Source organism: Varanus komodoensis, unplaced genomic scaffold (assembly GCF_004798865.1).
Source record: "Varanus komodoensis strain SLA01 unplaced genomic scaffold, ASM479886v1 scaffold4, whole genome shotgun sequence".
NCBI lineage: Eukaryota > Metazoa > Chordata > Lepidosauria > Squamata > Varanidae > Varanus > Varanus komodoensis.
Genome location: NW_025335941.1, coordinates 32,491,938 through 32,515,803, shown reverse-complemented (window position 1 = coordinate 32,515,803; position 23,866 = coordinate 32,491,938). Strand labels below are relative to the sequence as shown.

The 23,866-nt window shown below is 42.4% G+C and overlaps 1 protein-coding gene across 1 annotated transcript in view; it reads right to left on the bottom strand.

Annotated features, from left to right (window-relative positions):
* MORC1 (MORC family CW-type zinc finger 1) overlaps positions 1-21,262 on the bottom strand; it is a 56,886-nt gene extending 35,624 nt beyond the window's left edge. The window contains 11 exon segments of the mRNA XM_044441771.1: positions 1,084-1,157; positions 2,921-3,000; positions 4,495-4,620; positions 6,266-6,371; positions 7,416-7,575; positions 9,356-9,464; positions 10,773-10,866; positions 17,351-17,419; positions 19,277-19,311; positions 19,714-19,767; positions 21,192-21,262. Coding sequence (XP_044297706.1) covers positions 1,084-1,157; positions 2,921-3,000; positions 4,495-4,620; positions 6,266-6,371; positions 7,416-7,575; positions 9,356-9,464; positions 10,773-10,866; positions 17,351-17,419; positions 19,277-19,311; positions 19,714-19,767; positions 21,192-21,262 — 978 coding nt within the window.
* Between the last annotated feature and the right edge of the window lie 2,604 nt (positions 21,263-23,866).

Genomic DNA, 23,866 nt, shown 5'->3' with positions numbered 1-23,866 from the left:
ACAGGATTTAAAAATCTTCCCTACTGTTTAAAGGTCATGGTAGGCAAAACCTTCAAAAGCCTAGCATTAAAAATGTTCATAGTCTATATTTTCAAGCAATTAACTTATAAGTCTAATCAGGTAACAAGGCCAAATGTTGGAAATGTTGATGCTCTACATTGGCAATTGTGGGCCAATAAAAGTTGCTTGCTACATGAAACACAGATTTTGGACACAAATCCCTGGAAAGTCCTCCTGCCTGAGGCCATGGATGTGAACTGGAGCAACATTAAATACTTGAGGCATCGGGGCTGAGGCTGGGACCTGACTGAGCTGTGTGTGTGTGTGTGTGTGCGTGCGTGCTCCAACTTCAGAGGCCTCTTCAGATATACAAAACAGCAGTGCAGAACAACAGGCCTTGGGGGCCAGTTCCAGTCCTCTGAGAGCCTCTTTCCTCATCTACCAATTGTTTGATAGTTTCTTGGCTTCCATGCATTTCCCCCATTCTAAAAGATTGAAATATCCCTCATAAGGCTTAATTATGGACTGGAAGAGCATGAAATTACAATATTCTGCTATTATTGTGAGCGCGCACATGCGCGCATGTACACACATACCTGTGTGCAGTGATTAGCTTTTTGTTTTTGACCAACCCCTTTGCTATCAGGCCCACCCACCACTGGACTGCAGTCCAAGAGAGTTTCTCTGGAATGGAACTGGTATGAAAAATTGAAGGTTCTGCACCCCTGACATAAAGGAACAGAGGGTTTAAAAAATCATTACCCCCTATGCTTGGTGAGCAGTAAACTCTCTGGAATTAATAGCAGGAGCCTGCCCTTGTCCTTGCATGATCTCCTGCTTGCTTCTAGCTTTCTACTGGCCTCAGGAACACTGAAATAGAGAACATACTCTCAAGATCTGATTTAAGTCATGTCCACCTACAACCTAAGTCTGGCCTTAACAAATCATTCCTTCCATAGAGGCGCACAGGGGCCATTTGCTTCAATCGGGCTCAAGCATAAGACCAGCAGGACAGACCATGTCCTTTGCAAAGAAGAATACCCCCTATATAAAGTAAACTTTTTAAAATCCTTGTGACAATACCTCACTATATTCATGCAAAAGAGAGTCCATGGACTGTTTTAGTGCATACTTTGCTTCTTTCACAGTGTCTTCAGCTACAAGAAAAAGCACAAACTTTTGTCAGTGCATTTGTATCATTAAACAAGGCATATTATGACTGACTCCAGTTAACCACCTTGATCTCAATCATATCCAGATGACATACATGGGAGCATACCAGATTTGGGAAAAGGGAAGGGCAGAAGAAACACATAAAATGGAGTCCACTTTGAATAGCCCCTGACTTATGAATACATTTCAAAGCTGACTTGTGTTTGTGTGGGATCAAGTTAAAGAAATCTGAAGGTCAAGCCTTCTTGTCACATCACCACTATTCAAAGACAACTTCCCTCATTTTTATCCTATGCAATTATTCAATTGGTTCTTTCAGTTTCAGGTATGATGTGAGTATCCAACTTCCCTAAAGATGCAATCTTTTTGTACTCAACACATATTATAAAAGTTAGGTGGTCAGGGATGTGGCTAGCCCCAAGACCAACAGCCTGGGTAAGAGAATAGAAAACAGAAACAGAGCGAGTCAGAAGGGGTCTCCCGGGCCATCTAGTCTGACCCCCAGCTCTGACCCCTGTAGAATGACCACCTACAGAGCACCAGGTGCAGAAGCAACCAGCATTTGATTTCTGTAGTCATGAAAGTGCAATGATTTAAGCAAGCTGAAAATGCAAAACTGCATTTGCACAAAATATTTTCTCAAAGTCAGGATTAGCAAACATTGTTATTCTAGAATGCAGGAGGAAGTTTTGCAAAGTGCAGGAGTAAGTTTTGCAAAGAGATGTTAGTTATATGTTTCGCTTCTGAAGTAATAGATACAGCCATCTAAAGATGAAAGCATAAGACCATTGAGCTGAGGGTCTAAAATAACTTATAGCTAAACCACTGCTTTCTGAAGAGAACCAACTCTAGGAATTCAGCAGCCTTACAACAAAGCTAGTTTTCTTTGTAGCCCATCAAAAGTGTGATAGCCACATTGTTGAATGGACCCCATGAGACCAACTATTTAATAGATAATCCATGAAGTACTACTGTGAAAGACTCCATGCAACAGGGAAAGATGGCCATCTAGTACATGAAATAATTTGTTAAAAAGCAAAGCCAACATTAGAAGTGATACATTTATGATTGCAAATAAAGTTAGCAACCACTTAACAGTAATATTAACAGCATTCCGTGGACTTTGGTGGTTAGTCATGCTGGCCACATGACCACCGAAATTGTCTGCAGACAAATGCTGGCTCCCTCGGCTAGGAAATAGAGATGAGCACCGCTCCCTAGAGTCAGACATGACTGGACATTAAGTCAAGGGGAAACCTTTATTTATTTGTTTGTTTGTTTGTTTTTATGCCATCCTTTTGCACAGCCTTTACCTTTACCAGTAATATTAATACTGCTATACCACACAATAACTAAAACCCTATGGCAACATCATAACAATAAATGTAATATATAAGAGTACAATGAAAATGCAGTTCAGTGAAACATCATAAAATACAATACAACATTTAAAAACCAATTTTAAAACCAAATAGTAATAAAGCTATAATGGTTTACTCAAAATAAGTCATGAGACCTGTTAGGCAGTTAACAATGCCCCAATATAATTAAATATTCTGCCAGAGAGGACAGTTTCAATCTGGCATCAAGGTTGGTGCCAGCAGGGCCTCAGTGGGGATCTTGTTCCATAAATGGGGATCCACCACTGAAAAGGCTCTTCTTGTGGTTGCCACCATCTGAACCTTAACAAAAATTTCAGAATATAAACACCAGCATTATATTATTAGAGTTAAAGGACACTGCCTACCCGTCTTCACTTCCATTTCTGCCTTTTGCAATTCATTTTTAGCTTCTTGTTTGAATGAAGATGATATGTATGGATACATCCTGTTAAGATACAAAGCATTCAGTTGTGATTTATATGTAGATGGCACTCAGTATGAAGGTCATATAATGAATGATCTTCATAACACCCAGTGAAGTATGATTCCCATTTTATAGATGCTCACTTTGAACATTTGCAACTCTATACCTTGCTCTCCCCCTGCTGCAAAGGGTACTTACTTTCCAGATGGGAGAGAGGCACATATTCTAATAAAATGACATGCAAAAATTGCAGAATATGCTGATCCTTTTCTGTATATATGTCATTTAAACAGTAATGGTGCAGAGGGAAGGGGAAGAAGGCCATGCTTGTGCCTTAAGCTCCACATTCAGCTGAGCTTCCACAAGCCTCAGGAGCGGACAGTCAACATAGATTGTATAGTGGTTTAACACGGAGTTGTATATCTATGATGCATATGCAACATTGTATTGTATACATACATTGTATAGTGAACTCAAAGTTTACTGTCAGGATGGTTTTTCATAACTTACACAAAGTATTCTGCCCAGGCACAAGGGAACTAGTTAGAGTAGGAGTTAGAACACAACAGGTTTTAGGTTGTGGTCTGGATTTCTGAATTTCTCCTGTTGGCAATGCCCAGGCTTTACCTGGCTTTACCCCCTTTCTCCTGAACACTAATCAGTGGGTGATTTTCCAGGTTTTCTCCATTTCTCCCCATATGCTGAAAGGCTGAAGTGACTGTCCGAAGGCTTAGTTACTGGCAGCAAGAGATTTAAGGCACAGTATGCTGGAATTCTGGGCTCCACCTCTTTTGCATTTGGCTTCACTCATCACTGGAGTGCAGAACCTACACACTTTTCAAAACAGACTTTGGATCTAAAGGTGAAAGAGGTTCTGTACCAGGCAAACTCAGAGCGTTAAATCCACAAATGTTCCAGAAATCTGAGAAATGAGTATGTACATATGCCCACATGTGCAGTACAATGAACTTGACTGCTACGTTGTATTTGCTTTATAGCCCTCCTACCGGGAAGTTCTGTTAGAACTGGATGAATTCCCAGCTTTACTGGGACAACACAACATTCATTTGGCTTGCTAAACCTGACTTGAGATGAATGCTGCCCATTACAAGATTAGAAGTCCATTAAAAAATGAACTTCATTAGAGACCTATAATCGTTTAGTGGCAGCTTTAAAGAACTGTCTGAACAACATTCAGTCAAGTGAAAACAGCAAAAAACAAACACAGAAAAAAACAGACACACATGTACCAACACCCCCCTGCACATTTCTCCTGCAGTGTTAGGCAATTATCTTATGTAAAGTGTTCTTTACTCTGGGTCAAAGTGTTTGGTCACAGCTGATTACCTTTTAACACTCCTGCCTGGCAGTGCGATTTGAACTTGGCTCAGATTATAAATGGCCCAGCCATCAAAATCAATTTCTCGCTGTGTCCGAAAGAGGGTTGCTAATGTTTTTGAGCACATTGCTTTGAAAATTTAAATGCCAGTCTTTGGAATGGAGACGCTGACTCACCTGGGTCCGTAAAAGCTGTATGGCAAACACTTGGTTTCTACCTTCTTGGCTTGAATGAATATTCTCATTCGTGGGTCAAAATACAATAGAGCTGTATAGGCTCTTAGTGATCGTTCTTCTGGAAGACTGGCACAGGAAAGCATTTAAGACAGAATTATTTTAGAAACACAAAGGAGAGCTCTACTGGGTAGCAGAATTTAGTTGTATAATGAGCTTGAACAAAAAGGAAGTGCACAAACTCTGAAACACTAAAAAAAAAAAAAAAACTGTTCTGGAAGCCCCATAAGATGGCTACACAGTATCACTATTTTCTAGAGCAGAACATGTACATACAGTAGAAGAAATGTAACTTCATTGGACATTTAGGTTCATCCAAGTGGGTAGGTTTAATCAAGTATGCACATCAGCTGATGCAAGAGAGAGAGTTGGAACTGACAGGGTATCCCTGAAGTAACTAGTGCTTCTCCCTTGAAAGAAATATCCCTTGTATGGATAACATTCTTTGGTTATACAGAGAGAAATATAAAGCTGTCCAGGCAGTCTGGATGTAAATTGCAACACTCAGAGTTGCACCAATTAACATACATTTATCTTATCTGCTTGTTTTGATGATGATTTACAACAGGCACAGACCCCCATCTCTCATCAAACAAAATGTGAGCTATAACAGACACATGGGTTATCACATATAGGTGTGACTGACTACATCCTGAGTCTTCAAGGATGTGCTCTAATTGCCTTCTCAACACTTACATACAATCTACTTGCCGTCAGAGAGGGATGGTTTAATTTGGAGACCTGCACTGAGCAGGGGGTTGGACCCGATGGCTTTCTTGGCTTCTTCCAATTCTGCTATTCTATGATTCTATACCTTCCCACCAGGCCTAGTTGACCAGAAAAAGATTGAAGGCCTGAACATCTCCTGTTTCTGCAATACATATCTGGAGAAACTTGAAAAATATATTGAAATGTCAAAATGCAATTTGCTGGCAAATACAATCCATGTCTTAGAAAAGAGTCTGAATATTAAGTGGACCAATAACACAGCCATTTGTCCACTGGGAGCCCCTTATAAGCTGCTTTGGTATTTCCAGAAGCTGAGCCGGACAAATGTGAACACTAGAGGACCTTTGTGATACTGACAGTGCTGTGGACTGCAGCATTCTCATAAAAGTGTCCCTGGAGTCCATTCTTGCTATCTTTGGATAAAAATGTGGAGAGTTTTAGGGAACACAGAAGTTGTAGTCTAGCAAGGAGGCATGCCTGTGTGCTACCTCCACGTTAGCTCACTCTAAGCTAGTCTGAGAAAAGAGGTCACACACAAAAAAGAAGGTCCTGGAGTTATCAGGAGAGGTACCGGAGGGGAGGTGGGAGCATGGAGTCAACCGGACTGGAATACTCCATCACAGGATTTAGGAGATTTGAGTGCACTGCTGTTTGTGTGCGCGTGCGCACAGAGGCTTCTGCTCTGTGTGTCGTCCTGTGCATGTACAGAGTGAGCTGGATCATTCCCATTTGTTGCCTCTTCTTTTAATCTTTTTAAAAATCCATGTGAGCATTTTTGGAAGGGATTTCTTTTCAAACATATATCAGTGCCATTAGGATTAGAAACATACTTTTAAAGCAATGGGGTTCTAAGTACACTGTGAAAAATGTTGGAGGTCAGATACTTGTAGTTTGTAGTGTCCTTGCAAATCAGACAGTTTGTAAGGAGGATTTTCCAAAATATTTATGCACATGCTTTGTTCATTATGATGACTATAAAACTTACTTCTCAGAAGTTCCAGCATCCAGAATATCCACTGTATCAGTTATAATGTCAAGTTCTGGTTCACCATTGAGCATGAGTTTCACATTATATATCACCAGCAATGTTCCTAGATGTGAAGATTAAAAGTGATCACAGAAATATCACTTTTTCTAATTCTTAAAGATACCCACTGAAATGGTCATATGGAAACCAAAGGTAGCCTTAAATATTACCAAAAAAACACAACTAGGTAATATCTTATATGAAGCCAACCAAAGGTCACAAAATAATGTGCAAACACTAGAACTCTACATCAGCCAAAGCAGAAAGGGGAATAGAGTGGCGGGAAAAGCGTGTGCGGTTCAAGCCATGGTGTCCACATCTGGTTACAGACCTAAGATGGAATGTGGGAGGAGCCTGAAGGCACTCATACAAACTTCTACTAGAACCTAAGGTGGTTCAGGTTGTACTTGAGACTTTCCCAAGAGTTACTAGTAGTTTGTTAATAAATCACAGCAGCAGGCAGGATAAAACAATCTTCTTCCAGGATAAGATTCCACTACTGAACAGCTAAATTTGCTGTCCTCCAAAAAAATCCATTCTAGGCCAAAAGAGAAACTGCAACATCCATATTAGGGTAATAGCTTTTATTATGGTGATTCAGAGGTTGCAAAATAGTGGGCAAACATTATGGTCTTCCAGAATTAGAGCCAGTGTGGTGTAGTGGTTAAGAGCCTGGGACTGGGACTCAGACGACCTGGGTTCTAGTCCCCGCTCAGCCATGGAGCCAACGGGGTGACTTTGGGCCAGTCACAGACTCTCAGCTCAACCTACCTCACAGGGTTGTTGTTGTGGGGATAAGATGGAGGAGGAGATGTAAGCTGCCTTGAGCCCTTTGTAGGAAAAAGGCAGGATATAAATCGAAAAATAAATAAATAAATTCTTCATTTTGTGCCTTTTCTGTACTCATTAGGCTGTTCTTGGCTCCCCCCCACACCTGCCATTTTGTACACTTTTGGTTCCCCTAATGGTATCTCCCTCATATGTGTGTGCATGCATGAATGTGTACACACACACACGCTGTTGCTTATCTAGTCTCTCTTTATTGGCATTAGCACGCACAGTTGCTATGGGCTGGGCAAAATGAAAGTTTCAGGAATATGAAGCTCACCCGTTTCTCCATAAATGACATCAAACTGCTTCATCAGTTCAGCTTCATTCTTAAAAGGAGAATACTTGCAAATTATAGACAACTATGTGGCGGATTTCTCGGGATCATCTATTATTGGATTTCTTGTGCTGCTTGTCCATGAAGGTATTGGAACTATGACCTATAAATAGAAACAAAATAAGAAAGTGAGAGTGAGTGAAATAGTCGGTTTAGAGATATTCAAGTGCAGCAGCAAGCTACCTTGCTCACACTTCTGTCCCTGGAACAAATAATCAGTACCATCAGGTCCAACAGCATGAATTGTTTCCCTTCTGACTTCCAAAGGGGGAAAGCCCTGTCTAGGCTGAGAGTGCAGATCATGTGATGTGTAGTGAACACAAGGTAAAGGAACATAAAGGGTGGGCTCACACTCAGGGTGGAAACCACCAGGGCACACCTTAAGTGTCAACCTAGCATGCATGGCAAGGATGGTCTCTGTTTGTTGTATGGGTTCCATGATACAACATGGCTTGTGTTTGTGTCGGAGCCCCGTTTTCATGTTTCTCTGTGGTTTCCATGTTTCCACCAGCAAGTTTCATGGCAAGAGCAGCCATTACTACAGCAGACACTGCAGTCTGCATTCTTTACTATCCAGATTGCCTTGCAACGGCCGAGGTGGCTGCAGCAGCACTGTAATTGGCTGTTCTGCTCTCCCTTTCTTCTCTGCCTATGCACAGCCTTTCTGATGCCTGCACACAGCTTTAGAATCTCGGCAGCAGTGGGGCATCATGCCAGGTCACCTCCAGCAGCAGTGACCTTGGAGGCAGCTGTGCTCGATGTTCCAGACTGGTTCCACAGATTACCCAAGCAGAACTTTGGAATTGCTGTGCCTTTGCTCTGCACTTAGAGCCAGTGTTCTGCTCTTGTGAAGCTGCCCTGTGCTAGAGAACACAGAATACAGCATGGTGGCCCTTTCCAATGTATGCAAATCCTGTACGCAGGGGTGGGGCGCTTGGACACATCTGCAACAAAGAAAGGGTGGGGAGGAGATGGGGTGTGGGTAGGTATGCTTGCATATCAGCATGCTGCATGGCCATCTAGGGGACTGCTACTCTAGTTAGTAAACAGTTGTTTCTTCTGAGCAGGAAGAAAAGGAACAGCTGGCTGAGGTCACACCCAAGGAAGTGGGGAACCATTTGTCTAAACATTCTTACACCATCCATCAGCCAAAAAAGGCTCCCTGGATGGGAGAGGCAGGTGACACAGGCAGTAGCAGTGCACCCTGGGATTTATTTTCAGCTGCAGGAGCCAATGGGACACCATCATTAGGACAAAAGATGGAAAAGCATGGAAGTCATGCATGCATGGGAACTATATGAACACAGAACCCAAGATAAGAAGCCACACCATGGGCTGACTGTGCAGAATAGTTTAGTATTATGTGTGAATGCAGTCAATGCATGCACACTGTCTGGCTGGTGGTTGTGTGGGGACAGCGTTCCAAAGGCAACATCAGATAGAAATTCAAAATCCAAGCACAGGGAGTTTTAGAAAAGAGCTAAATTAGTAGGAAAATATAAAGCAAGAGTCTGGAACTGGTGCATAGACACACAAACACTAAATCAGACTGTTGGCTTCTAAGCCACCCTACCGATGGTGCACCTGACAGATGATCAGGCACACTGCAGGTATGGAGCTCCAAAGCTTCCCCATTTTAAGGAGAAGCGTTGATGGGTGGCCATTTCCAAGAAGGGCCCAGACTCTCTCTGATCTTGATACTAGTTGCTTCTCTGTGATGCTTGGCTGTGAAAGGGCTTTACACCACCCTCTAGACTCCTTCAGAGGGGCCATGACACAGGCTGGGTGGTCGCACAATAAAGTCCCTATCTGGAAGGACTCTTGGCTTAAATAGTTTTTATTAAGCAGGGTACACATAAATAAATAAACAAAGGCAGACATACCTCGTCAAGACCTTCTGTTTCACAAAAAGTCTGAGAGAACAGAAGACATGTCATTGTGTTTTCCTTCTTGGTGAACAATATGAAGTCCCTTCCTATGCGCATGGATCCTCTATAGTAAATATACAGGAAAAGATCATGGTTGCAATAGTTTATTTATGGCAATATGGCAGAGCATATACATGATGAAGGGGCTACTATTTTGAGGGGGCCAGGAACGAACTCTTGACTAGCCAGTAACCCTGAAAGTTTTCCTTCCTTCCCTTACCATGTAGAGCTAGGAAATACACTGACTGCACCATGCAAGGCCTCTCAATAAAATATGAATGCCACAGCCACATGGGCAGGGCAGGTTAGGACATGAGATAAATAAGTAGGGCAGGTTATAGGGAGCATGAGATTCTCATATTACAATAATATGGCTACCAGTCCACTGGCTACCAGTCCACTTCAGGCCATAATGCAAAGTGCTGGTTGGACCTAAAAACCTCAGTGCAGCATGGGATCAAATTATGAGACAAGTTCTGTTCTCTCAAATGAGGTTGTTCACGTTGTAAGATCTTTGGGAGAGGACCCAAAGATCTTTGGTTTAGCATTAGAGGAATGATACACTAAGAATGCAATCATAGGGCCTCCCGATGTTATCTGTGGGGACATAGGATTGTTTGGAGCCCTGGCCCTGGGGCTGAGACTCCAAAAGCCAAGATGCTGCCACCGCATCCCTCCCAGCCAGTGTGGCCACTGGACCTTGCAGATGTGGAAAAGGGTATGCTGGAGTCAGGTGGAGAGGAGGAAGGGGTGAGCAGTTTATGCTAATTTCCTTTCTTCCCCCTCCCTAGTGCTTAATGTAGATAGCTGAAAATAATAGTCAGGATATGTGGTACAAGTCACAGTGGCAGTTGCCACTGCTGTATCTCACTCTGTGCATTGAATACATGTAAGCCTCTGCATTTGGAGGCTTACCTGGAGCTTAAATTGTTGAGCGGGGGGAGGCAGTGGGATTGTGCCTCATGCTGGCTGGGGAATCTTAGCCGTTTTGGGACTTTTCCTGTCTAACCATGCAAAGAATGTTGCCCTGATGAACATCTTCTTGTAAACTTTTGTGGGCAAATACCCCTGTTGTTGAGGCCATCTCCTCATTGTATTGAAGTATAATGCAAAATCTATTTTTGCATCCTCTAAAAAATGTGAATATACTTCCAGATTTGTTGGGGTCCCCACAGACACATGGTTCAAGCTGGTGTGCATGTGTGAGACAACTGGTAACAATGTTTATGGCCTGTGCTGAAGAACAAATTTTCTCTTGCTGATAGAGAGCCAGGTGGTACAGAGCCCTTTACTTGCCATGAATACCTGAGGCATTCAGATTTCATAGACATCTAAAACAACAGAACGCTAGATAAAGAGAATGTATAAAAGCTTTTATGATTTCAGGCCATTGCCATAGCATCCAATCATCTTAGGGTTTGTCTGCTTAGAAGATCTCCTAAAATACACAAGATCTGTAGCTTCCTCTGTAAAAGATTTTCAAGGAGGGTTCTTTCTGGACCCATTTGTTGCCCTGAACAACACAGCCATTTTATCAGACTACTAGGATTTGAAACACTCTTCCTTTAACATTTCAACCCCAATTTAGAGCATTTTCTGTGCCTTGCATATGTCATCTGGTTGTATTTCTTACATAAACCTTACCAGGTGGGTGTTTTTATCCTTACACTGCACAAGGTGACCTGATCCTGATAAACTGTGACTTCTCTAACATGATTGAGCAAACTCACGGTGGAGAAGAGAACCCAAACTGGCTTTGCTGATCTTTGAACAGGCATGGCACAATGTACAAATGGATGCACCCAAAGACTACACAGTTATAGTGAAGAGTGCACTACGCCCTGTATAAGCCCCATTTATTTCCATCCTGAAATACACTCATAAATCTCTCCAGCCCTGTTCCAGAATGCTGTTTCTTGTTCTTTCCCCACCTGCACAAGTTTTCTACCCCCTCCAATAGATACTGAACTTTTTGTGTTCAGTGAAGAAGGGCTAAGTGGTTGTTAATTTTAATGACTCCACTACACTAGGTAGATCAAATATCCTGTCAGAATTGAAGTAACAACTTGATTGATGTGACACATTCCCACTTGATAAAGAATATACTTTGTCCCACATACTTTTGCTGAACTTGTGAAAATGGCATGCAAAGTGGGAAAAGGCAGTTTTACATTTGAATGACAGTCCCTGGATTTGTTTTTTTTTTTTTTTTTTTTTTTTGCTGAAGGTCCTTAATGGAGAAGAACATAAGTAAAGCCATGCTGGATCAAACCAATGATCCATCCAGACCAGCACTCTGTTCACACTGTGGAAACCAGCTTCCCACAAGAACCCTCAAGCAGGATGGGTACCAGAGTTCTAACTGGTGTATGTTACCTCCATTGCCCAGACTTTGGAGAGCTTTCTCCCACTTCTAAAACCTTGCAAGCCTTCTGCTAAAGCAACAATAACCTGTAGGAAGAGCATTACGCTCGAGTGTCCAGGTGGATATTTTGATACTGTCCCTTTCAGTAACTTCAGCCCCACCCCTGAGTGATTCTGCACCCCTGTTCACTGGAAACATTGGCAAATAAATATTCAATTTAAGCACCCCTGGTTTGAAATGTCTGTATTGATTGGAGAAAAAAAGCTAAATCCTAATTATTTTTCTGATACCACTTAATGAAAACCACAAAGGGTCCTGGGGCAACTTACAGACTAAGGGGGTTACTAAGATCCAGTGGAAGGTGAGAGAAGCATAGAGACTCCGACTGCCTCCTGCACTTAGTGAGACAATTCTGCTCCCCCCATGAACATTTCCCTGGTGCCTTCTCCAAAGACAGTCTTCTGACTTTGGAGCTGCAGTCAGGGCAGAAAAATACATGCCAGATCTGATGGGAGAGCCCTCTGAAGATGGCATTTTTGCTGCAATCTTGGAGTGCTTTTCTGTGATTGTAGAGGAGATACTACCTTTTCCTGTGGGCAGCCAGATCACTTACAAGCCATGAGACTGTGGTTAGCACATTTATTATTGCAGCTAACACATTTATTATTGCAGCCAAAAAATGTTTATGCCATTTTATTCTTAAAAAAAAGAGAGAGAAACATTTAGCCTCAAAGTGCCGTCGAACAGACTTCTCAACACATTGTGGCATAAAAGACTTTCTTCAACATAGTGTCTGCAAGATGTATTGAACTACAGATCCTATCATCCCTGGCCATCAGGACAATGGGGACACTATACTGAGGAAGAACAGATTTCTAAACCAGGGCACCTGGAGCCTTGCAGGTTGTGGAAGGCTGGCAGAAACTTTCATTTATGCAGTGGATTAGAGTCCACTTCACTAGGCTCACAAAGTGCTCTCCTGAGTTGGCAGGCACTGGACTGATGTGCAGGTAGAGGCAAAAGAAAGGAAAGCAGTGAGTCATAAGGAAATGAAATGGGAAAAAATTTGAACTCTGATGAAAACCCTAAAGCTGAAATGCAAAATATGGACAGTCATCCCCAGCAAATAATGTGACTGATAAAACATATATACTGGCACTGGTAGGCTAATTAAGCTCCAGTTGAATTTAGATCTTCTCCCAGCTGACTCCTTCTCATTCTGCCACCTTCACAGGGGTGGTTTTAGAAGAGGGAACGGCAGTAACTGGAAAGGAGCCGTGAAAATCAGGCAGCAGTGTGTTTCTGCGTTCCATCTCCTGTTTCTGGAAATCTGGGAAAGTGTCAAAAATATGGACGGCAATATGAACTATTAGCAGCACACTTAGAATTCAGAGTATTACATTGTAAAGAGGGACTTCCTACACCCTTTCAGTGCACCTACTTCTCCTGCCGCCCCTCCCCGCCCTAACTGATGATTTTCAACTGACAGCTTTGCAACTGTGGGCAAATTTGCTTGTGTGCAGTCCCGCTTTGTCGGTCTGTTATCTAGTGCACTGCACTGCACTGCACCCTTTGACAGCTGAAGAAGATAAAGACTATGTCTGTGGAAAGTTTACATGTATTGGAAAGCTGTACATGTGCACTCGCACACCTGCAAAAGATGATTTTTTTCAAACATTGCAATACAATTTGCTGGGGTTGAGTCTCTTTTAATTTAAAATTGTGCATTTTTAAGGCTCTTAAGATGACATTAAAACAGTGGCACAAGAAAAGGGGTAGTGGTCAGAACAGGGGAGGGAGGCAAGACAGACTCTGCCTTGAAGGAGCATGAGAGGACCAAGGAAGAAGCAGGGGAGAGAAAACCCTGCAGCAAGTGGGATCATCTCTTGGGCGTACTGTGGGTTGTTCTCCAAACAATAAACCCACTGAGGCTTATTACAGGGTGGCTTTTCATGTTGTGTGAATGAGGCCATTATCTTGCTTCAGCACACAAGTGATCCAAATGAAGTCCTTGATGGGTTGCAATCCAACAGTTTTCACACTGCAGTTTTCCTTTGGAATTCCTTTGTCCAGGATGTGTTCTGGGTGCCTGAAATGTTCTTTCACATCATTTCTGAATTTTATCATTTCTGATGCAAGATTTACATTCTATTCTTTTACATAAAGAGTGGCAGATGACAACATATATTATACTTGGAGCTGGACAGTCAAAACACACAACACCCACACACCCCTTCATGTTGCAGTTTACATTTCAGATTATATAATGTTTCCCAAGTAAGATACAGGAACACGGCTTCATCTTCAAGTGGTTAGGAGTTTAAAGTGGGTGGGTGGCAGAAATTGCTGATTCCATTCCATGTAAACAGCTTTGAACGAAATTTTTTCTTTTGCTAGAGCTCTATGACCAGAAATAAATCCATTTTTTTAAAAGCAGGAAAACAATAAAAAATAAGAAAAAAAAACAATAGCATAAGAAGTTATGCATAGTTGGGCTGCATCCAAGGTTAGTCCTACTTAGAGTAGGCCTATTGAAATGAATATGACTTAAGTCATGACTAACAGATGTCTTCTTTATTTCAATGGATCTTCACCCAGGAGAATGACCATTAGATTCAAACTTCAAGAGACAACCTTCCCCTCGCCTTTCAATACTAGTTTGGGATGTGCCAGTTTATGCTGTGCCGTCACATTCAGTTGCGCCCGCAGAGACAAGAAAGAGTTAAGACTTTTGCTGAAAACTGGAACATCAGTCAGACAGGGCCTGAAATAGAACTCTCATCCTTGAATCCGTGCTTCTAAAAATACCATCCTCCACCTGGTTTGCAGCTGCTTCGCACAGCATTTTACAGAATGAACCAGATCCACCTGCACATCACCGTTTCAAGTACAAAGTCTCCCGCTCTCCTCTTGCAAAGGAAGTTCCCATGCCAAGTTGCAAAGAATCGATCTGGCACAGCAGGGACTCAAAGAGCACCTAAGACGCCTTTTCAGGGAACAGTTTATTTTAAGTGCTGGCCAGGATATCGTCTTGGTGTTATCTTCTTGGCACTGGCTCACAGCAGCCACAGTCTGGTCTTACTCAATAAGCTGTTTGTACTTAGCAACACCTAAGGGGGTGGGGAAGAGTCTTATCTCCTGGCAAAAGGAAACCATGAGGAGACACGACTGGACTGTGCCCTTTATTCAGTGACAGCAAGGCCTAAGCAGCTTCTGCTGTAGGAGATACACCATGCCCTTTTTGAGCACTTAAAACCAGCTGCTCGGATCTCCCTTTGTCTGGGATCTAGAGAACCTTTAACCCATGCAGCCAAAACAACTTGGTTAGAATGGGAGATGGCGCATGGACAAGGGTCACCCCCTGAAGTTCACGTGGCTAAGCTCCCTCAGGCCTCTCCAGTCCAAGCCTTCCCCTGGAAACACTAAGCTGTGCTTTGGGAATCTTTGTGAGCTATCACTTATACTGGGAATGCCCCCAATTTAACACGGGCTTGGGTGCATGTTCTCCGTTTACTTAGCTGCCCCTGAGCAGTCCCTCATTGCACAAGCAGATAAGAAGACATTGACAGAAGCCTTCCATAGGACTGCTTTAAACTGTCCATCTACATAAGACTGTGGAGCACTCACTTGTGATCCAGCCATGGTTCTGGTTACCACACCTCAAAAAGGAAATTGTAGAAATGGAAAAAGTGCAAAAGGGGGTCAGAGCAACTCTTATCTGAGGAAAAATGGCAACACTGGGGACTATTTAGTATTTAAAGCCTGGTTTATGATTAGAAACAAAAAGCCACAGAGAAAATTACTTTTAAAAATATATTTTCCTAAATTTGACATTTTAGGAATAATGAAGACTGCAGCCCTGACCTGAAAGTAAGCTTCACTTAACACAGTGGGATTACTTCTGAGTAGGAACATATAATGGTGCAATGCAATGCATTTATGCTTCAGTCTTATCCATGCTTACCTGGCAGTAAGTTTCACTAAACACAGTGGGTTTTTCCTCTGATCAAATATGTGCATGCTTCTTCTTATGCTTACTATGTACAGAGTATAAATAAAACCGTGCAACAAATGTTCTTGAGTATGATGGCATATACAAGATGCCCTAAGTGACCATCAATTGTGTCATCTCAGTTACTTTGTTTGCTAATTTTCTCAAGCAAATGCCCTTTATTTATGATCTAAAATTCCTTTCTGGTTATTTTATCTAATCATACACCTAGTTTTGTGACAGTTGAAGTTTCATGGGTTAATAGCCCGCTGTAAATGTCCATCCTGGCATTCTGACATGTCAAATCTTCTTGTCAACTTAATTTGCTGTCAATATCTGCACCATTCATAAATATGAATGCAGATTAAATAAAATGCAACACACATATTATATATAAATTATTATCCATTTTGTCCAACATATTTTGGACAATATACAATTGGACTATTTTTTAAAACGTAGGGATCTGTACATCTTGAACTTTATTCTTCCAACACTAGACTATCAAGTGCGATTTGCTTCCATAAATGTATTACCTTGTTGCCTACATTCCAAAACTCTTATCAGATTTGTAATTGTATAATCTATGCCATATCCTATATGGTAGTATATGGTAGCCTTCCTCATCTGATGCCTTCCAGATGTTTTGGACTGCAACAGCCATATCTGGGGAAGTTGCAGTTGAACATGTACTGCGAACATATGGATACGGCATGGAATTCTTGTATGTAAGGCATGTTGGAAAGGCCTTTACTTTAAAAGGTAGCCCAGAAAGGTTGAAACCAATACAAATGACTTGTAAACTTCATAAACCTGCCAGATAGTACAATTTTATATGCTAAATTATAAATGATGTATTTTTATTTTATGTTGTTAAAGCAGTTAAAAATAAGTTTGGATTTGATAAGGAAGTACATATTGCATGCAATTCAATCAAGCACAGCACAATTGCTCATCCTTCCTCTCCCCCAGAAAGTTTCAATAGTTGCAGAAATTTTACAACTCTAAATGTGGGAAAGATTTACAAGATTGTGCAGGTTGTGGAGAGTGCCTTCCGAGCAGAACCAGGAACCATCTAATAAAGCTGACTGGTGGGAGATTCAGCATGGACAAAAGAAAGCAGTTCTTATGCACAATGCATCAACTATGGAAAAAACTTTCACAGGTTGAAGGGATAAACCGTCCAGAGACTCCTGTAGTGAACAGTATATAAAAGCTTTTAATAAATAAATAACTAGATGGCCACCAACTTGGACAGCTTTAAAAGGGTATTAGAAACATTCATGGAGAGTAATGCTATTTATATCCTACCTTTCCACCAGGGAGATTAAGTCAGTATATATAGTATCAAGTCAGTATATATATATATATATCCCCCTTTTATCATATGCAATAAGTTGGACTGAGAGGTGGAGAGAGAGAGAAAGAGAGAGAGAGAGAGAGAGAGAAGCAGTGGCAACAGCTGGCTCAGGGTTATCCAGTGAATTTCATGGCTGAGTGAGGATATGACCATTGGTCTCCTCTGTCCTGATTTGACATGCTAGCCATTTATACCACACAAACACACAGTAAAACGAAAACTGCATTAACTTACTAGGATTCATGCCACATCCATCATCCATAAAGCACAGTGAAAATCCTCCTTGAAGGTTCTCATTAATTACTGCACAATGAAGCACAGAAAAGATGATAGCTCTTTAATAAATATTTGGAAGAAATACATTAAACTAAGAATACTCTAAGAATCAGGGTAGGCAGAAAGATCTCAAGATGTCTTGGACTTCAATTCTCAGAATTCCTGACCACTGCATACATTGGCAGGGGCTTCTCAGAGTTGAAGTCCAAACATCTGGGGATCTACAATACCTTCTGCCATGATGGCTCTCCATATTTGAATATGACCCCTTCCTTTCCGTAATCCTCCCTGCATTTACAAAATGAACACATCAGGCTGCCTGCCAGAGTGGACAGGGCATCACGTATGCTTGACATTATCATCTTCGAGGTGCAGAGATACATGGGAGAGCATTCAAACACCTGTAATCTGAAGGAACATGAACTTTATTCAGACTGCAATTCTATGCACATGAGTCCAGTGTCAATTACTTCTGAGTAGGCATGTCTAGGATTGCACAGGAAGGCATCTATACTGCTTGAGGAGTCAGTCTTATTTATGCTTGGCGGGGCATAGGCCGCAATAAACAGAGCGGGTTTTACTTCTGAGCAAACATATGTAGATATTTTTCTTTTGTATTGTTTATAGAATGTATAGCTACATCAATTGTGCTCAAAGCAAACATTCTTCAGAAGTATGACATGTACCAGATGTGTAAGTGACAACTGAGTGATCTAATGCAGATGTCTGCAAAAGTAATTCCGAGCTAATCCAATGGAACTGACTGTGTCTAGAGAGACTTCAATACGATCTTGTGATCCTAAATATACTAAGTAAAACAGATTTCAGCAAGCCCAATAAGACTTTTTTAAAGACTCAAACTACTTTTGCTAAAATGCATGAGACCCATTTTGGATTGAGACCATCACATACTATGAGAGAGGGATTAAGCTATTTCGTTTCTTTCCAGAATCAAATCACCACTTCACATGCAGGTATTAGACAGAAATAGAGAAAACGCCTCCTCGTTGTTCTTTTTTTTTAATCCCATGCATGGAATTAATGTTAAAGCAGCTCATGATGGTAGTAGAGAGGGGAGAGGGAAGATTTAATCCCTTTTATATGGTGTGCCATGGCCCCAATACAAACTGGGTCTGTGAATGTTTAGGAAGCTGCCTAGTCCCAGGTTGGACCATTTGTAGTGGAGGCTGAGAGTTCTGATGCCAGTGGGGTGAGGTATCTACTCTGGATTTTAGCCTTCACTTTAAAGGAACATTCCATGTTGCTGAACCCCATCCCCAAAATTGGCCTAGCTAGCACCATAAAGAGCTCTGTAAAAGTTCAGGCTACATCTGAGAGAGGATACAGTGCCCCACTGACATTGGGGCCGCCAGTGCGGACTGACCATTGGCTCAACTAACCCAGTATTGGATACACTGACAGTGGCTCACCAGAATTTCAGGAAGGAGCTTCTTCATCCCTATCTAAATATGCCAGGAATTAAATCTGGGACCTTCGTGAAGCTTCAACCTGAGTGACTCTTATAGAGAGTCGGGCTGCAAAGGGACCCACTCAGGTAGAACCAATGACCACTGATACATCTGAGCAGCTGATAAGTGAAGCCAGTGGGGACTGGAGGTCTGGCCAGACCCCTGGTTGATCCTTTTTCACAGGGATTTCTGGAAGAACTACACCGTGCCACTAGGCTTTTAACCATACAAGATGACTGCAATTTTATTCAGGCATGTTTATCTATAGAGCATTATCATGCCAATTAGCATCAGAACCATCTTAAATCTGCAAAACTGAACATTTTCACATGGGAGCAAACATGCCATTTCTTTGTAACTAAGATAAAGCCAACAGGCCTTTATCCATTTAGATAACCATTTAGATACAACTCACCAATAAATATGTCAAGTCTGGTTGCACCAGCATCCCTGAAAATATTTAGAGTATTTTAAAGTGAGCATTATAAAAGCAATAGTGTAAACCATACTATTTTGGATAATACTTATATGCAAGCATATATGAAAATATAAAGAAGAAACTCCATAAAGTCACTGGGATTTTTTTTTTTTTGTTCTCCTTTCTAAAGCAAAAGACTTGAAAGTAAAAAGTAAATCTAACCATCTCAAATATGGCTTAGAACACTATCCAGTGTGGCTTGCCCTTAACCGTATTTTCCGTATTTTCTTGCATCCAACAATACAGAGCTGGGGAAGTCTGAGGAACAAAGCAAAAGGTGTTCCATTCCCTGATTTAGAAGGATCGAGCATTCTCCCGCCACACACATGGTAACCATCAGCACAACATTTCCCTCCTAAGAAGGAGATATTTACCGGGAATTGTCAACCAGTTCTGCCACTGCTCCAAAAAGAAAATTGTGCGTTATCCTAGAAAGAAGCATTAAGACAGTTTTAAAAGATGCAAGCTAGACGTAGCAATAAATGGAACATTTAAAGACTACTTGGCATCTCACATTGGAAATGTGGAAATAGTAAGGCTGGAGAAGGTTCTAACTTAACATACAGTGGGGAGCTTGTGAATGTACACAAGTTAATAACCATTACTGGGCTGGATCAGATTTGAGCGCATGCAGGTGGAAGTGGGTCTCCCTAACAGCCCCCTGGCATGCTATGCAGGAGGCCTCTGCCCAATGTTTCACTCCCCAACTCCAGTTCGGCTCACTTGTTCTAGCCAGCCTCCCCCTCCCCAGACAGATAAGTCATTATTTGATTATCTACCTCTTCAGTGAGAGCTCTTTCGTGAGGTTTATAGCTTGCTTTTTTCTTACTTAAAGTGGCTTACATCATTCTCCTCCTCCTCCTCCTCTCAATCTTACCCCCACAACAACAGCTCTGTGAGGTACATTGGACTGGCCTAGAGTTACCCGGCTGGCTCCTTGATCGAGTAGGAGCTAGAATCCAGATCGCCCAAGTCCCAGTCCTGTGCTCTTAACCACTACACCACACTGGCTCTAACTGTAGTGATTTTAACTCTATGCACACTTAATGGGGAGTAAGTCCCACTGGGACTCCACGAGTCTTACTTCAGTACTGCTCTTCCATTATATCAGCGTTTCAGGCAACCTTATTGTAACAAGTGATCTGCATTTATAGTTATATAACTGCAGATTCGGAAGACCACTTCCAGGATAGGCCCTCCCCCCTCAACCATCCCCAGCAGCCTATGCACAAGGAGATGAAATGGGGAAGCCCGGCAATTCCATGCCAGCCCTGCTAAAAGGGTTACGGTACGGGGGACTGCTGCGCACTGCAAGGCCTTTTCCAGACTAAACTTGCGCAGGAGTGAATCCTTCCCTTTCTCTTTCTTCCTTGTGTGTCATGTCATTGTAGATTGCAGCCCTGCTGGTAGGGACTGCCTTGTTTTGCTGATGTTATGTACGCAGAAAGAAAACCGGTACTTTAAATGGATAGCAGGGCACTCCATGCATCTTTATGCTGAAGGAAATCCACTTCATACAGGGCACACTCTCAAGCAGCGTGCACCTAGGATTTCACCAACGGGCTTTCCCACTCTCAACCTCTTTGAAAGCTGTTCGCTTGTGGCTCTTTTTCCGTTTTATTTTAATCTTAGCTTCTGATCAACGCTTTTCTGCAGAAACGGCACGGCGCATCCAACGGCAGAAAAAGAAGCCTCTTCAACGGAAAATGGATCTTTTGGAACAAGAGCTCAGTATAGCTTTTGTGAAGAAGCACACTAGCGTTTAATGTTAACATTATTGCTACAGTTTGTAGGGGCCACGCCGAACCTCGGTGAGGCCAGCCCTGCTGAATCCGCCGGGTGCGCCACTCACGCGTTTGCATGCAGGTACTCCACTCTCAACCCCGCCCTGCAGAGAGCCCCGTAGCGGCTCGCTTCTGCCATCGCCGCCGCCGCCGCCGCCTCAGTCGGGAACCGGGGACGGCTAACAGCCCTGGGCGAGATAACCAAGCGCAGAGCGCCCCCTCGTGGTCAAGATGCCAGGTAGCGTCTCGCGCGAAGCTGCCGAATGCGGCTCGCGCGCAGCGGGCACCGGGCGCCCCCGAAGGGGAAAGTGCCGGATGGGAAGGGCGGTGCAGGACTCTGCGGCTTGAAACCCCCTTGAGAGCTCCAGGGGGGCAATTCCTATGGGTTGTGGGGGCCGAATAATTTGTTTGCGCTTGACTGAATTCTTGCTATCGCTGGGGGCTTCTGAACTGAAGAGCACAAGACAGCACGCGTGGGGTTTCAGCAGCATCTCAGAAGTAGTAGGAATACTTCACTAGCTCAGTCTCCTCCAGCTTGATGTCCACCAGATGTGGATATTTGAGATAGTATCAGCTGCCCTTGCAGCATCTCCACCTCGGTGGCTCACCATCTTCACCTGACCAATAACTCAGATCTGTTTCCTCGTTTCTTGCTTAGAACTGACAACAATATTTGTCATTTGGTACCAGATGCATAGACTTATAGTCTGCAAGGCTACATTGCAAAGCAATGCCTGAGGCTTTTTGTTATTTAAAAGGAGGTCTTACATTGTTAATCTAAAGAGCTAAACATCTAGTGCTTCACTCGCAGTCTGTCTCCATAACAAATGTTCCCTAAGTCCACAGTACCTTCTTTCTGTTTTTCCAGAATGCCGTCGTTGTGGAGCAGAATGATTTTAACAATCTTGTTAGCAAATTTTCTATTAACAAGTAACAGTCAGAAGGAATTTCTTTCCAAGGAAGGAAGTAACAATAAAAAGACAATTCTCTCTCTCTCTCTCTCTCTCTCTCTCTCTCTCTCTCACACACACACACACACACACACACACACACACGTACATTATGAGTGAAAATGTTTATTCTTCCCTCTAACCCAACTTCTCTTCATATGTTTTGGGAATGACACTGAAAGATATTCAATCACATGGAAGATTATTATAAACTTGAAGCTCATTGTTACTAGCAGTAAAAGCATTAAGCTACAGTGTGCTGGTGTGGTTTTGTTTCAGTATTTTTGGCCTCATACTTATGCCTTTGACCCCACTGACAGCTGGAATAGGAGCACTTTGGCCTGCTTGATCTTAGTTGAAGCAGTGTTCTTAATGAACATCTCATCAGTGAAACACCAGCTGGAGCTGAGGATGCTGTGTTCAACATTTAACAGACTATCATCATTTATTAAAGTTTCTTCTCTTTCACAGACACACTCACTGAATGCATGGAGACCTATGTCTGAGTAAGCATGGTCAGAACTGCCCTGTGCAGTGGGAAGGTTACAATTTTTATGGAACTTCCAATGAAAGCAAGCAAGCAAGCAAGCATGTTAGTAGACTGATTATCTTGTATGGGTTGTGTCTTTCCTTTGGAAAGAGAAAGCACCGGAACTGGTGACATTTTCAGTCAACATCTGGGTATAGTTAAAATATGCAAGTAGAGCACCTGCGGAGGGAAACAGGATAGACTCCTTCAAGTAGCAATCCACTGATGCACATGCAATCCCCATGTGAGATACCTTCACCCCACAAAAGTTGACTCCAGTTGCTCAAAATGGTTCTATTATTCTCTGCACCACAGATTTCAGGATGCATCTTTAGCTTTTGCAGGGAGAGGAGAAAGGATTACTGCTCCCCAAATGGGTCTTATGTTTAAGCTTTTTCTGTGTAGGGTAAAACCATTAGCTCCTCTTGAGTGGAAATCTTGACCCATTAAGAAACATCTGTCAAGTTCTTGGGCCCATATTTATCTATTTATTCATTTAGAAATGTATCTCTTTTCTATACCACTTGTAGACGAAGCTCTCTGGGCAGTTTACAGTGAAGTATAGCACTTTTTGTTCAGACTTGACAGTTATTCCCAGCAGTCAGACAGAAAACATGCAAATTTGGGATAATATTGGCCACATCTGTTGAATGGTCATGTATGCAGTTGTCTTAGGTATCTGGCTTGAATGAGTTCTGCAGCATCAAGTAATGTCAGCTGCTCACCATTAAGAGTCCCCCAAAATGGGAATGTGCTTGGTGGCAACCAATGTTTAATGCAGTCTTCCAGGACCAGATGTCCCTCAGATGCTTTGTTCTACAAGTCCCATCAGCCAGTGCTACTGGCTATACCAGGGCTGGGGCTGATGGGAGTTGTAGTGCAAAACATGTGGAGGGCACCAGATTGGGAAGACTAATTTGGGGCACAATCTTTCACAAGTGTCACAAGAAAAAATGTCCTGCAACTCCCAGCATTGCCATGGAAGCATAAGACTTTTTTCTGTGTAGACATGGATGGGACAGCACTCTTAGTGGCTTAAGCATCCATTCATGGAGGGGGAAAAACAGGTCTGGACTACATCAAAATTTCCAGGTAAAAGGTCCAAAGGGCATGGAAAGGTCAATAAAACATGACTATGCAAAAGTGGACCCTGTCCTTTGCCTGCGCAATGCTTTGGATGAACATAGTAAATGATTGATGAAGCAAAGGGAATCTAGAATACAAAAAGGACTGTATTTTGCTGTTTTGCTCTGTCAAAGGATTT